The following is an 18,755-nucleotide window of genomic DNA, read 5'->3' on the forward strand; positions in this document are numbered from 1 at the left end:
TTTTCAAACCAGGCAACATTTCTGTGAGGACTTTTGCTTGTTTTCCCCATGATCGCGTAGGTTTTCCCCAGGTCCTCCGGTTTCTTCCCACAGTTCTAAAACAAGCACCCTAAACAATTAATCCAAAATATTTTAGCCAAACTCTGAGTACACATTCTCAGCATCCATATCTGACACTTAGCTACAATAAGCAGGAGAGGGAGTCATCAAGATCTACCTGAGCTGAAACTCCCCTCACACCTTGCAACGGGAGGGAGCCCAGGGCTTGAGGATCTTATAAGCTCAGGGCTCTCTCCTGGGACAGCACGCCAAACTAGCTTTATTATCAATCATCAGCTAAGTGTGAACTCTTGAAATGATTCTATTGCACTCTTTCCATTCAATCAGGATCAAGAATTTCAACACACCATGGAATAATGCAATTTATTACGTTTGTTTAGAGCTGGAATAAGACTGCAGCAGATCTCAATGTGTAAATGAGCGGCATTCGATAAATGAGGTGTAGGGCTTTAATTTGGAAACGTTCACAGAGCACTGTTTTTCTCCTTGTAAATAGATGACTGCGCATATGGGACAATAAAATAAAAGCAGACAACAGAAACAATATGCCAGACATTACTTTTTTCTTCACGTAGAAAACTGGTGGGCAGATACCTTCAGGGCTGAAGACATTTGCAGAACAAAGTCATCCTCCATAGCAAAACAGATTTCATTATTTTTTTTTTGCAATAAACAATGGCCGTGATTCAACTCTAGAGCAACATTTCTAGAACTTCAGTCCACAGAGGCTTTCGCACAGTAAAGTTTTAAAGAGTCATTTCTCGCCCCAGGTGTACTTGTCATCCTTTGTAATAGTGAGGATGTCTGTGACCAGGCCGGTGCCGATGGTTTGATTTCCATCCCGAAGCGTGAACCTCTGGCCTTTATCGAGAGCCATCGGCTGTCTGAGAATTAGGTTTACAGCCGTATCCTCTCCAGGCATCACCATTTCCTGTGGAGACACAGATTTACACATTTAGGACATTTACTGCAAGCCTTAAAGGGTCATGAAACACCAAAACACATTTTTTGAGCTGTTGACAGTCGTATGTGTCCCACACTGCTAAAAACACTATTAGGACACCTATATTTCACTAAAAAGTGTAAATTGGTTGTTTTTGCGTTATTTCAACCAAATTCGTACTTCCTGTTTGAAACGAATTTTTGAAGCTGCGTCATGGTCATGACATAATAACGTGTATTCCAGCGTGCAGACTGGGCGTCTGTGCCAGAGTGTGTCTTATTGCGTCTTACAGTGTGATGCATTAATGCATGAGTAAGGCTTGGTTCAAACCAATCATCGCGCTCTATTGTGCAACTTCATTAATATTCATTACTGTGTTTACACGACATAGACGCCACGTTTTGTTGGCCAAACAAGCGTGAAGTGTTGCTTTTATAGTTTGCTGCCGTTAAGTTTCGTTTTCATTTTCCCTCTGTGATAGCTCATCTGGATCACGTGTGGATTAACAGTGTACGCGACGCTCGACAACAATAACTTACGTGTCTAAGGAGGAACATTGTTTACCTGAGAGCTGTTCTCATCTGCAAACGCTGAGATCTGGATTGGCTTGTAGTCTCCTCTTAATAAAGACGCGGCTCTAGTTGCTGGTGATTGTCCTGTCTCTACAGATTTGGTAAGTGAGCGACCAGTGCTCTTTGTTTATTCAGTTTGTTCGTATCGAACTAAGTTAACTATTGCACCGAGTGTAAACATGTTTGCACCACAACCAAACTTTAACCTCTTGTAGGGTTTTTACCGCATTTTGTGACCGGAACAACACACACGGCTTTCTGACGCTACCTGCCGTGTGCATCTAAGTTTCCGGAAAATGCTGAGGTTTTTGTCTCTCATTCGCCGTGCGGTATCAAACATTGCATGAAAAATACATGCTTAGAGCAGATCCTCGAATCAAATATCTCGTTTGTCGCGAGGGGCATGAATGAATTCCCTGAATGAAAGAGCCAAACTGCAGTTAAAGTCCACCATTTAATAATTTGGCAAATAATTCGACTACAGATGTCCATGTAGGTTAAACACCATCACTTTCTCCTGTGTGTGAGTATTTTGACTGAAACTCGCGCATGCCCAAATAGACACTCCCACACCCTCCCACTTTAGTTCCTCCGACACTCCCCCCTAAACAGAGCTGGACACGCCCACTTTTCTGACTTTTTCCAAAGTAGAGGTGTGAAAACACCCTGCTGAAACGAGGGGGTTTCATGGCCCTTTAAGGCCCGTTTCTACTAAGTGGTACGGTAGGGTAAGGTTCAGTTTAGTACGCTTTTATGGCCGTTTCCACTGTTAATAAGCATACCGAACCAAACTGTACTGTACCACTTTTTCAGCACTCTTTCGAAATGGTACCAAAAATGAGAAAGGGTATCAAAAATGAGAAAGGGAACCAAAAGGTGGAGCTACACGCGCAGCCGAATACTGATTGGTTACAGAGATACGTCACAAGCTTGTGGAGCTAGACAGAATGTAAACAAAGGATCCGCCATGTTCTAATACACAGCCGAGAGATTACATGGATATACCATATGCATATAATAACGAGCCTTGGATGAACCGAGCTCAAACAAACCTTGTCGTCGTCTCGATGAACAGACACAAAGTCAAGAAGAAAAATCTGCCGTGTGCTGTTGTTGCTTTACGAGCCCGTCTAAAAGTGCGAGCGGTATTCGCTTTCTTCCGGGAGCTCGCGATCACGTCTATATTTGATATAACGAACTTCTTGAGCTGATGATGATAACGTGTACGTGATTATTGAAGTGTCTCCGTCATCTGATCCATTCAGAAAGAAATGGACAAGCACGAGAGTGAAGCGCGGAAAAAAAGAGAAGCCATCAAAACACAGGAGCAAAAGTGCTTTAGCAACCTGAATCAAGAACAAACTGCCGTGTTTATCATCGCCTTTTGAACTATTATGAACTATGAATGTCAAAATTACTCTCTAACAGACACAGATGAGAGGTTTGCGCTGACTGTGGGCTATATTGCGTGTGTTTTTGTACTCAAATAAGTACTAAATGTTTGCTGTGTGTAGTTTTTCTGTAATTAATAATATATTGGAGACTGTAAGGGGCTGCATGTGTTCATATATGTTGCATTTATGTATTTATTTTATATAATTACAGACGTTACAGTAGCCTATTTTGCACTGTCATTGATCTGTAGTTATAATCAAAGCATATTCATAGAAAAGTCAGTAATAAACATTTATAAACAAGCATTTGTGTATAAAGCATCTGTTTTGTGAGAAGTGCTTCTCATCAGATGTGTAATCGACCCGTACAGCTTTACTGTAGACATTTATTCGAGCGAGCATGACATCGACTTAAACTTTATGTTGTACACCACACCCACCAAAAGGGTACTCTTTGTGGTGGAAACGCAAGCCTGATAAAGGTGACCTGTACCGACCCGAACCGTACGGTACTGTACCAGTCAGTGGAAACGAGCCATTAAAGGGTCATGAAACCCCCCGTTTCAGCAAGGTGTTTTCACACCTCTAGTTTGGAAAAAGTCAGGAAAGTGGGTGTGTTTAGCTCTGTTGGAGTGTCTGGGGAGGGAAAACTGGAAAACCTTCAATGCAGCACATTATAAAAGCAACACTGGCGACCCGTATCTACAAACAATTCTTATTCTTTTCCCACTACTTTTGGCAACACAATGAGTGTCGTCACTCTGCCGTCTGAACACTGTTTCAGGAACAGTCTTCGAAGCTAACATGCATATTAATGTAGTTGCAGCGCATACATAATGGAGCGCGCTGATTGGTTTGAACCAAGCCATACTCATGAATGAATGTAGCACACTCAGAGAGGTAATACGGGAAACCCAGGCACAGACGTCCAGTCTACACGCCAGTCTACACGCTAAGATCTCATGGCTGTGACGCAGCTTCAAAAATTCGTTACAAACCGGAAGTACGAATTTGCTCGCAAAAACACCCAATTTACACTTTTTAGTGAAATATAGGTGTCCTAATAGTGTTTTTAGCAGTGTGGGACACATATACGACTGTCAACAGCTCACAAAATGTGATTTGGTGTTTCGTGACCCTTTAAAGAGACAGTTCATCCAAAAATTTTATTTCCTCATTTACTCACTCATTTACTTACACTTCTGTTGAACACAAATCAAGATATTCTGAAGAATGTTGGAAAGATGCATCCATAGAGGGAACAAAAAATATTATGGAAGTCAATGTATGTTTTTTCCAACATTCTTCAGTGTATCTCTTATTTGATTTCAGTATCAGAAACTGGATGTGAAGGATGTGTAAATAATGACAGAATTTTGGATAAGCAAAGCATTTGCATTAATTAACCCTTAAAGACCGAAACAGCCACCCGCGGCTAAAAAGTATTGTTCTTAAATGTTTAATAACTTTTGATCCGCTGATTCGATCCGTACAATTCAAAGATTGGCATAAAGAAGAGAAGCTTTCCATCGCTGTAAAACCTTCGAACCTTTGAAAGCTCCAGAATCAGTGTGGTTATGTCATCACATTTTGACAACGCTGATTTGACAAATGAACGCTTGTGGCTTGTGTCTCCGGACAAACCAGACATGATGCATTGGCGCATTGTCCCTCCTCCATGCCCAGATTGGTTCAAACTCGCTCTCTCAACTAATAAGCATAGGTTTCGCTTTGTGGACCAGCAATCAGCAGTTTGAACAACCCGGAATGAGAAATAGGCTGTACATTTACGCACGGCTAAATAAAACGCAAAAAAAAAGTTTTGCGTGAAATAATTATCATACTAAGTACTTTTGCATGCACAACAGCACAAAAACATGACAAAACAGTGACACAGCAAAGACGAAGTGCTGCTCTTGCTGTTTTCAAAGAACGCAAATGACAGTGCGGCTGTTTGTCTGCAATGCAAAAGTTGAGAAGCAACAGGGTCAACACCATATCCATGCTGGCACATAAAACCTATGGATGGGTCCATATTGAATCTAGTTTAGTTATGTAACTATTTATAGTATAGCAAATATTTATATCTAATTTTTTTACTGATGATTTCCACCATGTTTATTTGGACTGACACATTAGTTATTATTTTCTTATTGTTTATTTGTTCATTGTAAGTGGTGTTGTTTATGGTAACTGAAAATATATTATTTGGAAAAAGTCAAACTTGCTTCAGTGTTCAGTTATTTTGTAACAATCTTTCTGTTTAGTTCATTCCCAGATCTTTTGGGCAAATACATTGTCAGTACATAAATGCACTAATAATACAAATAAATTATATAGTACAGAAAATAATACAGACAGATAATACAGACAAATAAATGATACAGACTGAAGCTTCAGGTTCTCCTGTTCAAAATAATATGTGACACTTGAGGCTGACTGCTAAAATAACAATAAAACTGCATTTAAAAAAAATAATAACATAGGCCCATTAGGTGCCTACAAAATACCTCTAGGTCTTTAAGGGTTAATATTAATTAATAATTTTATTTTGTATCCAATGGCTCAACAACTGCGGAGGTGAAGCATACCTTTCCTGGAAGCAGCTCTACTATACAGGCCATATCCCAGGTGAGGGAGAACATGATGGGCGTGAAGTTAGTGAAGAACGGCTTGTGTCTGCCGCCCTCTTCTTTACTCAGAATGTAGACCTGAACACACACACATTAAAAAAATAAAGAAAAAGACCATCATTACTTTGTCAGGAGTGATTTAATACTTGTGGGTGGGGTCTGTGATCTGGAGGCAGAGCCTACAAAAGTCTGTAAGATCACAACCCCAATTTTAACAGGTGTACACTGCGATTTTGATCCTGAATTCTGACTCGTGGTCATATTTCAGCTTTGTTATGATGTCTTTATGCAGTGTAGAGAGGAGAATACCCCTTGTGTGCTGTTGGGGATGTTTTCATCCACTCTGGGGTGATTTTGAGGCTTAATTTCGCCCGTGTTTGAGCAAAGGGAATGCTTTTGGTGATTAATCCTATTTTGGCACATATTTTAGGTAAATGCTTTGAAAATGACCAAAAAAAACTCAATAATACACTTTGGGAAAATGGACTACACTTTCGTTATGTTAGCTGTTGTTTTTGCCTCACTGACTTTCATTATGAATACCTTTTTTTTTATTGCAAAGCCATGACACCATGTAATCATGCTTTCTTCCCCTGGTGAAAACCACCAATTATCAATAAAGCATGATTATATGATGTCATGGCTTAGCAATAAAAAAATGTGGTTATAATGAATGTCAATGCGGCAACAAAAAACACCAACATAAGAAAAGGGAGGCAATTTGAACAATACGCAAAGGTTAAACTGTCAATCGGCAATTAGATGATTTTCTAAAGTGCACAGCTGAATCACACCTACGAGCCTACTTTGTTTGGAATCGCATGGAAATGTAAGCAGTGTATGCCCAGCCTTATAAAGCTGCTGGCAAAATGATCCGCCCTGCTGTGCAATATTTATTCTTTCTCAAATATTTCTCAAGTCATATTAAATGGAGTAAAGAAATGTAGAGTATTTCAAATAATATTTTCTTTTGGAGAAATTCTTGACAAGAACAGAAGCAGAAACCATTTTTACAGGCAAAATTATTAGCCCCCCTTAAGCAATATTTGTTTTGGATTGTCTACAGCAGGGGTCACCAAACTTGTTCCTGGAGGACCAGTGTCCTGCAGATTTTAGCTCCCACTCTGATCAAACACACCTGGCCAAGCTAATCAAGAGCTGCGTCCCAAATGGCAAATTATACACTCATGCACTATGTACTTATGCACTTACACACTCAACAGGATAGTATATGTATGTAGTGGCGTCCCAAATGGCACACTAATTTTTTTTACTAAGCGGAAATTCAAAACAATTCCCTGATGACGTTTGACGGTTGCCAAATCAGTGAAACAAACGACCAAATCATCAAATACTACCTATCGTGAGTATTGCCGCATTTACCGCATTGGCGCTATAATCACTCTCGTAAGAGAATTTTGCTTTTACCATCCAAAATAAATAAAGTTATTCAACATGTGCGTCCGATAGCTCCGCCTCTTCCGCTACGTAAGCAAATCTGCGGTCGTTGAGTGTGTGAAGTGTCCATCATTACACACTTCATTTTGCCAGCTGAATGAGTGCATCATCCGGGTAATTAAAGTGCACTTATTATTTTGAGAGTTTTCAGTGTGAACACACTACTTACACTATTTATACTATAAAATGGCGTAGAATAGTGAATAAGTATGCGATTTGGGATGCAGCTAAGGTCTTACTAGGTATACTTAAAAACATCCATGCAGGTGTGTTGAGGCAAGTTGTGGCTAAAACCTGCAGGGACACCGGCCCTCCAGGACCGAGATTGGTTACCCCTGGTCTATAGAATAAACCACTGTTATACAATGACTTGCCTAATTACCCTGACTTGCCTATTTACCCTAGTTAAGCCTTTAAATGTCAATTTAAGTTGTAAAGAGGTGTCCTGAAAAATATCTAGTACAATATTATTTACTGTCATTATGACAGATAAAAAATGAATCAGTTATTAGAAATGAGTTATTAAAACTATTATGTTAAGAAATGTGTTGAAAAAAAAAATCTCTCGATTGAACAGAAATTGGGGAGAAATATATAGCGGGGCTAATAATCCAGGACGGCTAATAATTCTGATTTCAACTGTATGTGAAAAGATAAAGGAAAATTTGATTTCTCATGTCGTGGCCACTTTAAAGTTGTTAAACCCCCACACCTGAGCTCTGATCTTCTGGTGTGGCTGGATGGATCCGGGTTTGATCATCACCATGCCTCTCCGGACATCCTCTCTCTTCAAACCGCGAATCAGAGCGCCCATGTTGTCGCCCGCCTCCGCCCGGTCCAGAGACTTGTGGAACATCTCGATGCCTTAAGAAAAGAGCAGCAGTGGTGAATGTTTGAGCCATGGCAAATCCCTCTATGAACCACACATTTATTTAAGCAGTTACTTAATACACAGTAAAAACTGCTGGGTTCCACAAAATTCCTTCATGTTGTCCCAACACAAATCTATTAAGCTAGCTTAATTAGTTTACAAATTCAAGTAGCTTAAACATAAAACAATTAAGCGTAGGAATTGTGTTATTTTTTTTACCTCATTTTAAATAAGTAAATCAAACAAGCTGCTAAAGTAATTTTTTGAGTGTATTTAATATATTTAATTTGAGCTGTTCTGTTTATGCCTGATCAGAGAATCTGATTGTTTGTGGATATATCGCAAACATTTCAGAGTAATTTAGGCTTTTTTTTTATATGTTGTTGTTTTTTTTAATAATTTTTTTTTAAATATATTTTTTGTAGTATTAATTAATTAATTATTTTTTGTTAATTAAATATTTATTTTCAGCTTTAAATTATCATGGTTTTATAATCTACTTATCTATTTTATTTTACTTTCTAAGTCTTTCATCTAAACTTTAATTTTAAGAAACCCCTTGCAACAAGTTAAGCAGATTAAACAGCTGATATTATAGTAATATAAAAATAATAATAATAATAATAATAATAATAATAAATAAATAATAATAAAAAAATTGTAATAGAAGTATATTTATTTTCTATTATAGCATTTATTTTCTGCTTTAGCAGTTTACATAGCTTTCTATTATTATTTTTTTTTAATTTTCTAAAATATGTGGAAATGTACACACATTATGATTATTATAATTATTATTTTAACATATCACATCAACAGAAGCAAAAAAAAGAAAGAAAAAAAGTGTAGTTTTAATCAATTTAGCATATTCATTCATTCATTTTCATCATCTCACTACTTTTTTTCATCGGGGGTCACCACTGCAGAATGAACCACCAACTTATCCAGCACATGTTTTACACAGCGGATGCCCTTACAGCTACAACCCAGTACTGGGAAACATCCATACACTCTCATTCACACACATACACTACGGACAATTTAGCTTCACCAATGCTCCTATAGCACATGACTTTGGACTGTGAGGTAAACCGGAGCACCCTAAGAAAACCCACGTCAACACGGGTAGAACATGCAAACTCTACACAGAAATATCAACTAACCCAGTTGGGACTCGAACCAGTGACCTTCTTGCTGTGAGGCGATCGTGCTACCCACTGAGCCACACTCAATTTAGCATATTACAATTTTAAAATAATTAAATTTAATGAATATTTATATTTTAAAATGAACAGTTTTTAGTATAGTTTTAGCTTACCAATTAATGCAACTTTGACTTTTCACTATGCTCAATTCAAAATCTAATTGCACATTGAAATTCTGCCCATTCCAATGATTTCCTTACCAGTGATGATCGACTTAAAGCAACGATTGTGTCCAAGAAATTCACACTCGTCTCCTTTCTTGATCACTCCTCGCTCAAGCGTCCCTGAGACTACAGTACCACGACCTGCACAGAGAAAACACACACACATTCATATATATGGGGAAAATACACATAACACACACAACTATTATATATACTATTATTATATAATATTATTTACAGTTTTTACATAACCTTATTTGATATGCAACTGAATAACTGAATATCTAATCATCGGCCACTTTATTAGGTACACCTGTCTAACTGCTCGTTAATGCAAATTTCTAATCAGCCAATCACATGGCAGCCACTTAATGCATTTAGGCATGTAGACATGGTCGAGACGATCTGCTGCAGTTCAAATCGAGCATCAGAATGGGGAAGAAAGGTGATTTAAGTGACTTTGAACGTGGCATGGTTGTAGGTGCCAGACGGGCTGGTCTGAGTATTTCAGAAACTGCTGATCTACTGGGATTTTCACGCACAACCATCTCTTTACAGAGAATTATCTGAAAAAGAGAAAATATCCAGTGAGTGACAGTTCTGTGGGCACAAATGCCTTGTTGATGTTGAAGTCAGAGGAGAATGGCCAGACTGGTTTGAGCTGGTAGAAAGGCAACAGTAACTCAAATAACCACTCGTTACAACCGAGGTATGCAGAAGAGCATCTCTGAACACACAACACAGGGCTCGAAATTGCGACCATTTTGGTCGCATATGCGCCCGAAAATTAATCGATGCGACCTCATAGTAAATTTGGGCGCATTAGTGCGACCTGTTTTGATTTTTTTTTTTAAAACGTGCTGAATCGCTCTTCCCTGCCGCTATATTGGTTCATATTAGCTGTCAATCACCCAAGGCTTTTCACTGTTAGATGACAGGGAGGGAGCTTTTATGTCCACGGTAAATGCAAACGACTAAAGAGTGAAAACTTAAAGCACGCAGGTTTGCAAAGTACAAACCCCACCTAAAGTTGAGGCGCAGATGAGAGCGATCATGACACGTGGTGAATATTGATCACTCGCTTCTTGGAGAAGGTGCCCGAATCATCATGCGTTGCATTCACTGTGTGTTCAGCGCAAATGTCCGCTAAAAGTCAAATCTAATACTGTATCATCGCCAAAGAAGCTCGCCTTTACTAAGTTTACACTGAAACTGCGTCTCATAACAAACAGCGGTATTGCGCCGATGCTCAACCTGCTCATAAATTGGGTCGGCTGACTCGCCTGCTTTTCCACAAACACAGAAAAATGAAAATCAGCTCAGACGGAACATTTAAATTGACACAAACTGAAACCAAAACTTTTAAAGAGTGATAGAAGTGAGACTTTACTTACTTTCTTTTGCCTATTCTTTCTTGAGGTGTATATTATTATTTTTTATTTAGTTAGGCTACTGATGACTGTTTTGCAGCTTTCAGCCTTGAATTTAATATTTTATTATAATCTTTTGTTTGTTTTGCAGCAGAAATATTATTTATTAAACTGACATGCATATATATGCTGTTTAGCAGTACAAAATAAATATTTCTTACTGCAATGCTTCATTTTTGTTTGATGCTAACTATACATTTATTTTTCATAAAGTAACAGACTTTTTATAGCAGATAACTTGCATTCAAGCACATTCAAGGCAGCATGATGATGAGAAATGTAATTCATTGTTACTATTATTGTCATTTTCATCATCATTAATATTCTAGAATTATAATACATACACATTTTGGAATTATTGCACACAAATATCAATGTCATCTCAGCATTAGATAGTTGTTTCTGGTTTTTGTTAGTCCTAATTGATGTTGTTTTAAAATACAATAAGTCCCTTAAAATACAATTTGCAGCGGTGCTCAATCATTTTTGGTGGGTGCTCCTAAATTTTTTCTGGTGCTCCTAAATTTTTGAAGTTGGGAGCACCGGTGCTACCAAATAAAAAAGTTAATTTCGAGCCCTGCAACATGTCCAACCTTGAGGCAGATGGGGTACAGCAGCAGAAGACCACACCGGGTGCCACTTCTGTCAACTAACAACAGGAAATTGAGGATCACACAGGCTCACCAAAACAATAGAAAACTTTCCAGTTTCCAAACGATGGTCTGATGAGTCTCAATTTCTACTGGTAGGGTCAGAATTTGGCATCAACAACTGAACGCATGTATCTATCCTGTCTTGTATCAATGGTCCAGGCTGGTGGTGGTGGTGTAATGGTGTGGGGGATATTTTCTTGGCACACTTTGGGCCCATAAGTACCAATCGAGCATCGTGTCAATGCCACAGCCTACTTGAGTATTGTTGCTGAACATCTCCATCCCTTTATGACCACAGTGTACCCATCTTCTAATAGCTACTTCCAGCAGGATAACACCCCATGTCACCATGAATCATCTCAGACTGGTTTCAAATGGCCTCCACAGTGACCAAATCGCAATCCAATAAAGCACCTTTGGGATGTGGTGGAATGGGAGTATCATGGATGTGCAGCCGACTAATGCGTGTGCGTGTGTGTGTGTGTGTGTGTGTGTGTGTGTAACATGAAGAGCAGAAAACACACCTGGAATAGAATAGACTCCGTCTACGGGCATCAGGAAGGGTTTATCCAGATCTCTGCTTGGCAAAGGAATATGACCATCAATTACCTCCAAGAGCTTCATGATGGAGTTCACACCCAGCTCCGGCTTTTTGTTCTAAATACACACAAATCATGGGAGTCATACACAATATTCATTCTTTTTCCTCTGCAGCATGACTTTATATTTTATACTGTACATTATTTCTATTAAGTGACAAGACTTTTGTCTAAGCAAAGTCAGACCTTAATGTCCTAATTACATATTTAAAAATCAAGAAATGAGCATATTTTATTTTGGTAAAATAAGTGTAATCTAGACGCCTTTACCTTTCATAAAAGCCACTTCTGATAGCCAATGATCAACTAAAAGTAAAGTTATTATTATAGACCTTTTTTATGGCTGCAGCATGGTGGGCGCCATAGCGACCAGCGTCTTCCGGTAGAATGCTAAAAACTTCCGTTTACAGCGTGTACAACTGGTAATTTGGGCTCCGAAAATGGGTTTCAATGACGTTTTTAATATATTACAGAGTGTTTTTGTGACAAACAACTAAGAAATGTGTCTGTTAAAGCAGTTATAATCTGTCAGATGTGGTTCAAGCCTGTCAGTAATACGAGAAATATATTCTCCTAGTTCACGTGTCTGCCGTCAGAAATACAGTGTGTGTGTGTGTTCCCTGCCTTCGGGCTGTTAGCTCAGCAGCTCTTCAATACACACACACACACACACACACACACACACACGCAAGCAATACTTCGTTGCATTATAGAGCAAACCGTATTATTAGCATGAAACTTAACAGGTATGCAAGTCATGCAATTTACAAAAATGACCAATAAAAGTCTGTTACTGATACTCTGCTGGCTGATTTGCTGTTCATTCTAATCGCGAGACGTTTATGTTTCATTTCATGTGTTGTTTTTACCATGGTTTGTGTTTTTCTATCATTTCGAAATGACACTAGCCTATATTTTCATGTTGTAACAGTTATTAAATCAGTGTGTCAGTAGGACAGTACAGTAGGCTACGTATGTGTGCGTCAAACATTTTGGTGAATTACATTTGTTTGGGTTGGTTATATATTTGAAAGAAAGAGAAACTGTTGACTTTAGCGATGAAGAGGCTTCATTTAAACTGCAGAAGATGCCGTCTGACAACGAGGGAAAAACGCCTCTCAGCAGCTGTTTTTCATCCTATTAGATCGCATTTTTTAAATGATGGACAACAGAATTAGTTCAAAGATGACAAAAGCTGGTAAAATAAATTAAAAACTATCGTTTCAAAGCTGTCCAAATGTGACTGTTTACATGCATCAGCTGCTGACCGGAAGTTCTTAGCATTCTCCTTGCACATAAACGCAAAGCATCATGGGTAATTTTGCGTTCCAAGAAAAAGGTCTATATGTTGTTCCTAAAACTTGGATAGGCGACAAGACTTTTGTCAGGTAGTGTTTATATCTATTAACGTACTTCCAGAGCACACAGCGCTGATCCGACCACCACTGGAGTGTTTTCTCCATCATAACCGAACTCTGTGAGCAGCTCTCTGATCTCCAGCTCCACCAAATCCAGCATCTCTTTATCGTCCACAGCATCAGCTTTGTTGATGTACACCACCACATGCTGTACGCCGATCTGCCGCGCCAGCAGGAGGTGCTCTCGAGTCTGCGGCATCTGACCGTCCGTCGCCGCCACCACCAGAATACAGCCGTCCATCTGAGCCGTGCCCGTGATCATGTTCTTCACGACACAGACAAATGCACACGTTATCTTCCTGTACATTATCATTTTTCAAATACATTTTTAGTACATAAACATGATATCCGTCACTCGTATGATTTGAATCCTGACCACCACATGAAAGATTATAATAAAAACAAAAATAATGAATTAAATTAAATAGTAATTAAATAAACAACTAAATAATAATAATAAAATACTCAATTATTATACATAAAGGCAGATTACATCTATAAACTACTCATTAGCTGCTTTTTAATACAGCGTATAGTGGTAGTGTAGTACCTTGACGTAGTCGGCGTGTCCAGGACAGTCTGTGTGAGCGTAGTGTCTGTTAGCGGTGGTGTACTCCACATGGGAGGCATTGATGGTGATTCCTCTAGCCTTCTCTTCAGGAGCGTTATCGATATCCTCATATGATTTATAATTTGCACCACCAGCCTCGGCAAGAACTGAAATGAAAAGAAATAGATACAGAGAATGAGCTGTTAGAAATCAGTTCAACCCTTGCGAATCTAAAAGTTCACAGGTTTAATGGGTGTTGATGGGGACAATTTTGTTCTGAAAGTCTTGAAAGGAACTCTTTTTGTACCAAGTGTAAAAAACATTTTTGTTTAAAGGAAACATGGGGAATTAGTACATTTCCAATAAAAACATGCATCTGAGCCAAAATGCATGCAGATTACATAAACACAAGGAAAAAAAGAAAGAAAAAAAAACCCCAAAGAAATCTGAAATGGACAAAAATGTCCAAAAGTTTGCTTGAGGATTACGATTAGCAAGATATAATATACGTAGGCATGCTCCGATCATGGCGAAGCAGTAGGTAGTGCTGTCGCCTCACAGCAAGAAGGTTGATGGGTCGCTGGTTCAAGCCTCGGCTCAGTTGGCGTTTTTGTGTGGAGTTTGCATGTTCTCCCTGCATTCGCGTGGGTTCTCTGGTTTTCCCCACAGTCCAAAGACATGCGGTACAGCTAAATTGTCCGTAGTGTATAAGTGTGTGTTTGAATGTGTGTGTGGATGTTTCCCAGAGATGGGTTGCGGCTGGAAGGGCATCCGCTGCATAAAAAACTTGCTGGATAAGTTGGCGGTTCATTCAGCTGTGGCGACTCTGGATTAATAAAGGGAATAAGCCGACAAGAAAATGAATGAATGAATGAATGAATGAAAGAATGCTTCAATCAGGACTTTTGCAGCTGATACCGAGTACCGATGTCTTGTCATGGTGATCAGCCAATACAGAGTACTGATTCTAATGCTTTAAGCTTTGTAATGCATAAAGCACATTTTCCCTCCAAGTACAATACTTAAGATCTCGCCTTATTGGAGAGAATAAATGGAGGATGTTGCATATAATCCCTTAAACATGTCTTTTATAACAATTTACTGTGGTCATGTCATGGTCAGAAACAGCTTTACAGACAATAATAGATAAAACCGATAAAAAATAAAAATAAAAAAAAGCGGTGGGAAAAATGACTAACAAAGCCATTTAGAAACATCACAAATGAGGGGAAAGTAATTCAACATGTCTCAATGAAGAAAAAATTTGGCGCGCATATTTGATGCATAAGATGTTAAAATGCACACCTATAAATACATATTTGTTTATTGCAATTAGTACAATACAAAAAGGTATATTATTAAATACTCAAGTAAAAAAAATGTGTATATTTATTATATGTATTTTTTTCAATCAGGTTTTAGTGAACTTGCAATAATGTTAAAAACACACAGAGCCTCTTGTGATCTGTTCTCTTGCTAATACACACTCGTCTCCATGGTTTTCGGGGTAGTTTATACAATGCATGGGTGTCACTTCCTCTACGTGTAAACCCGTAAACAACAACTGTGATCGATTCATGAGATCGGAGAGTACCGATCGAGTCATAAAATGTAATTATCGGCCGATACCAATCTCTGAACAATCAATTGGAGCATCCCTTATATGAAATAAAGCTGAAAGTGTACCTTTGGTGATGGCGGCGGTCAGTGTGGTTTTGCCGTGGTCAACATGTCCAATAGTGCCGATGTTCAAATGGGGTTTATCACGAGCAAAAACCTTCTTCGCTTCTGCAGCGAAATTCCTTCGACTTAGAGGAACTGCACACTAGGGTCAAAAAAATTAAATAAATAAATAAACATGAGGCTATTTTTTCAAATATCTCCAGTGGAAATGTCACAGGGTGCCTACAGAGTTTAACAAGTTAAATTGAAAACATTTTTAAAGGCCTTTCTAAGACTGACTTATAAGACATTTAAGATCATCAGATTTGCAATGAAAATACTCATGCATATCAGGGCTAAACGCTAAGGATTTAAAAAAATAAATACTGACCAGGGACTAAACTTTGGATTGAAACCTTCCTGAGTATGAAATATGAATGTATGCAAGAATAAATTTGTATTTATTTATTTATTAATGATCATGCTCATATGAGGATTTAAAATAGGTCCACGGATTCATAAATGATAAAAAAAAAAAACACTTTGCATTGTTTTGCTTCTGTTAGTTGTGTTATTGATTTTTGTAGGAACATGATGTTTATGTCAGACACACATTTTAATTTTTACTTGCAATTTGACTAGATGGCTTAACTAAAAAAATGTTGTTCTGTCTAATAATAATAATAATAATAATAATAATAATAATAATAATAGTAATTGTAAATAGTTTTTGGGTCTGTCAGGCTGAAGAAATAGTTTTAGCCAAAATATTTTTTAAATATCTTCTCAAATCTAAATTCAAGGCTTTTAAAGACTTTTTTTTATCCTTTCTATAAAGAAAACTTTTTATTTTGTTTTTACATTTAGATTTTTAAAAAATTCAGATATGAGTGAAACAATTTCCAATTTCCATTCAGTATTCTATAAATATTCACACAAAATACTAACCATATATAAAAGAGTAAGTAATCAAAACATTATATTATATAGTATATTTTAATATTAGATGATTAAAACACTTGTTGCTAACAAATAGGTTAAAATCAAGTGCTTGGAAAAATAGTAGCAAAATATAAATAGATTTAAAATGACAATTAATGAGTATTTTAAGGCTGCATTGTGATAAACAGTCTTTAAATGTGTTATCAAATGATTCTTGTTGCATAATTTGCCTGACAAGATTCCTTTGACCCACTTTAACCCAACCGATAAAGATTGAATTTGGACAAACGTCAAGTTTAAGTATATAAAGCATTTAAGTTGAATTTTATTTGACAGATTTTAAACAAAAGAAAAAGAATCCCATACATTTTGAAATAAAACCATGGAGGATAAAAAGGTATAAAGCCCTGGACTTCCATTGTGGACTTGGCTGTTAAAAAACAAAAACAAAGTATGGCTAATTTGTCACAAATATTTTGCACAATTATTTCGGAGTTTACAATATCTAACTTATCTTCTTTTCCTTCGATATTAACAAATAATAATTGCTAATCCATGACAGATAATAATGCATTTAATAACATACTAATAAAAACAAAAAAAAAAAACTTAAAAAACTGAAACTCATACCAGCTTAAACGAGCTGTGAAGTAAACTTGGAGAGGTCAACTGAAGAGCTGGAAAACAAACAAAAAAAGCTTAAATGTAATACAGAAATCATCATTCATTCATTCATTCATAAACACGAGTCAGGAAATATACTGTATAATATATAAATATACTGTGCTAATGCAAACAATGGAATACATAGACTATTAAATCTGCTTAAAAATATGTTATCATCACATTAATAAACAGAGGACAACTTAAAATATTACAAGCGTCAAAGTCGCTATATTATGAACAACTGTCAAAAACATCACGAGACCGAATCACTCCTCATCTGTTTCCCGTAAGTATGATCTTCACACAATACAAATATTTAACTATCATATAAATATTGTGATAGATCTTACGCTTTAATGTCAATAATGCCACTCAATCTGTACGATATATATAAGTCACAGCCTGAGGAACGTGACCTTGCTTGGGGAAACACACGAGCATCCTTCATGTTTTCACAGTAACTGCCATTTCCACACTCTCATCGGCATTTGCACAAATATTACACATATTTCGCAGATTATTCGCTGCATGAACATAGTGTCAGTGGCACGAGAAAGGTAAAATAAGCGAATTTTATAACTTACCGGAGAGGCACGCGCGGACGCTAACGAGCGCAGCCATTTTGCGGACTGTGACAAGTGCGCATGCGCGGAGAAATACACATACGCCATCAACACTGGACGCACTGGACACGTTTTTTAATCTTACAGTAAATCATCTAAATTGTACGTTACTACTCCAAATGTAATTATTTGTTATATACATTTTTTTATGTATGCTTTATAAGAAGCCTTGTCATTTTTATACAGATTTTAAATTCATAAATGTAAATCACAAGCCAACATTTGTACAAGAGATGAGTGTACTAGGTACACCTAATAAGAAAGCACTCAAAACATATACAGGTACTATTTTCATGACCTTTAATATGTATACTCTATTAAATCTCTAAATTTCTGAAAATATAACATTATCTTCTTATTTTGCTCAATTTCTTTATGTATTAAATAACTATCCTCAGATTAAATAGCCTATTAAATTTTTTGTGTTCTGTTTTATTTCTGTTGTGTTTTTTCCTCATATTTTTTCTTCTTTTTCATTCTTTATTGGCACCATTATAAATAATCTAGTAATTCATTCATTCATTTATTTTCAACCGATTTTCCGGGGCCAGATCGCAGGAACAGTCTCAGGAGAGAACCCCAGACTTTCCTCTCCCCAGACACTTCCTCCTGCTCCTCCAGGGGGATCCCGAGGCGTTCCCAGGCCAGCCATATAGTCCTTCCAGTGTGTCCTGGGTCTTCCCTGAGGCCTCCTCCTGGTGGGACATGCCTGGAACGCCTCCAGGAAGGCTTCAAGGAGGCATCCTAAACAGATGCACAAGCCACCTCAGCTGACTTCTCTCGATGTGGAGGAGCAGCGGCTCTCAGGTAACAGAGCTAATGATCTAATTATTAAAGTATTGTAAATGATATGTACCAAATGTAACTTTGTGTTATACAATAAATGTTCAAAAAAACTGTAAATTACTTTTA

At 37.6% G+C, this 18,755-nt stretch overlaps 1 protein-coding gene across 1 annotated transcript; it reads right to left on the bottom strand.

The window, feature by feature from the left end:
* Window positions 1–409: 409 nt before the first annotated feature.
* tufm (Tu translation elongation factor, mitochondrial) lies at window positions 410–17,862 on the bottom strand. Its single transcript, NM_001013505.2, is given in 10 exon segments — window positions 410–991; window positions 5,561–5,680; window positions 7,773–7,924; window positions 9,337–9,441; window positions 11,908–12,040; window positions 13,396–13,665; window positions 13,951–14,117; window positions 15,637–15,775; window positions 17,185–17,231; window positions 17,805–17,862. Coding segments are annotated over 10 exon segments (1,347 nt in total). The 5' UTR covers window positions 17,842–17,862; the 3' UTR covers window positions 410–814.
* Window positions 17,863–18,755: the final 893 nt, after the last annotated feature.

This window comes from Danio rerio, chromosome 3, assembly GCF_049306965.1.
Source record: "Danio rerio strain Tuebingen ecotype United States chromosome 3, GRCz12tu, whole genome shotgun sequence".
NCBI lineage: Eukaryota > Metazoa > Chordata > Actinopteri > Cypriniformes > Danionidae > Danio > Danio rerio.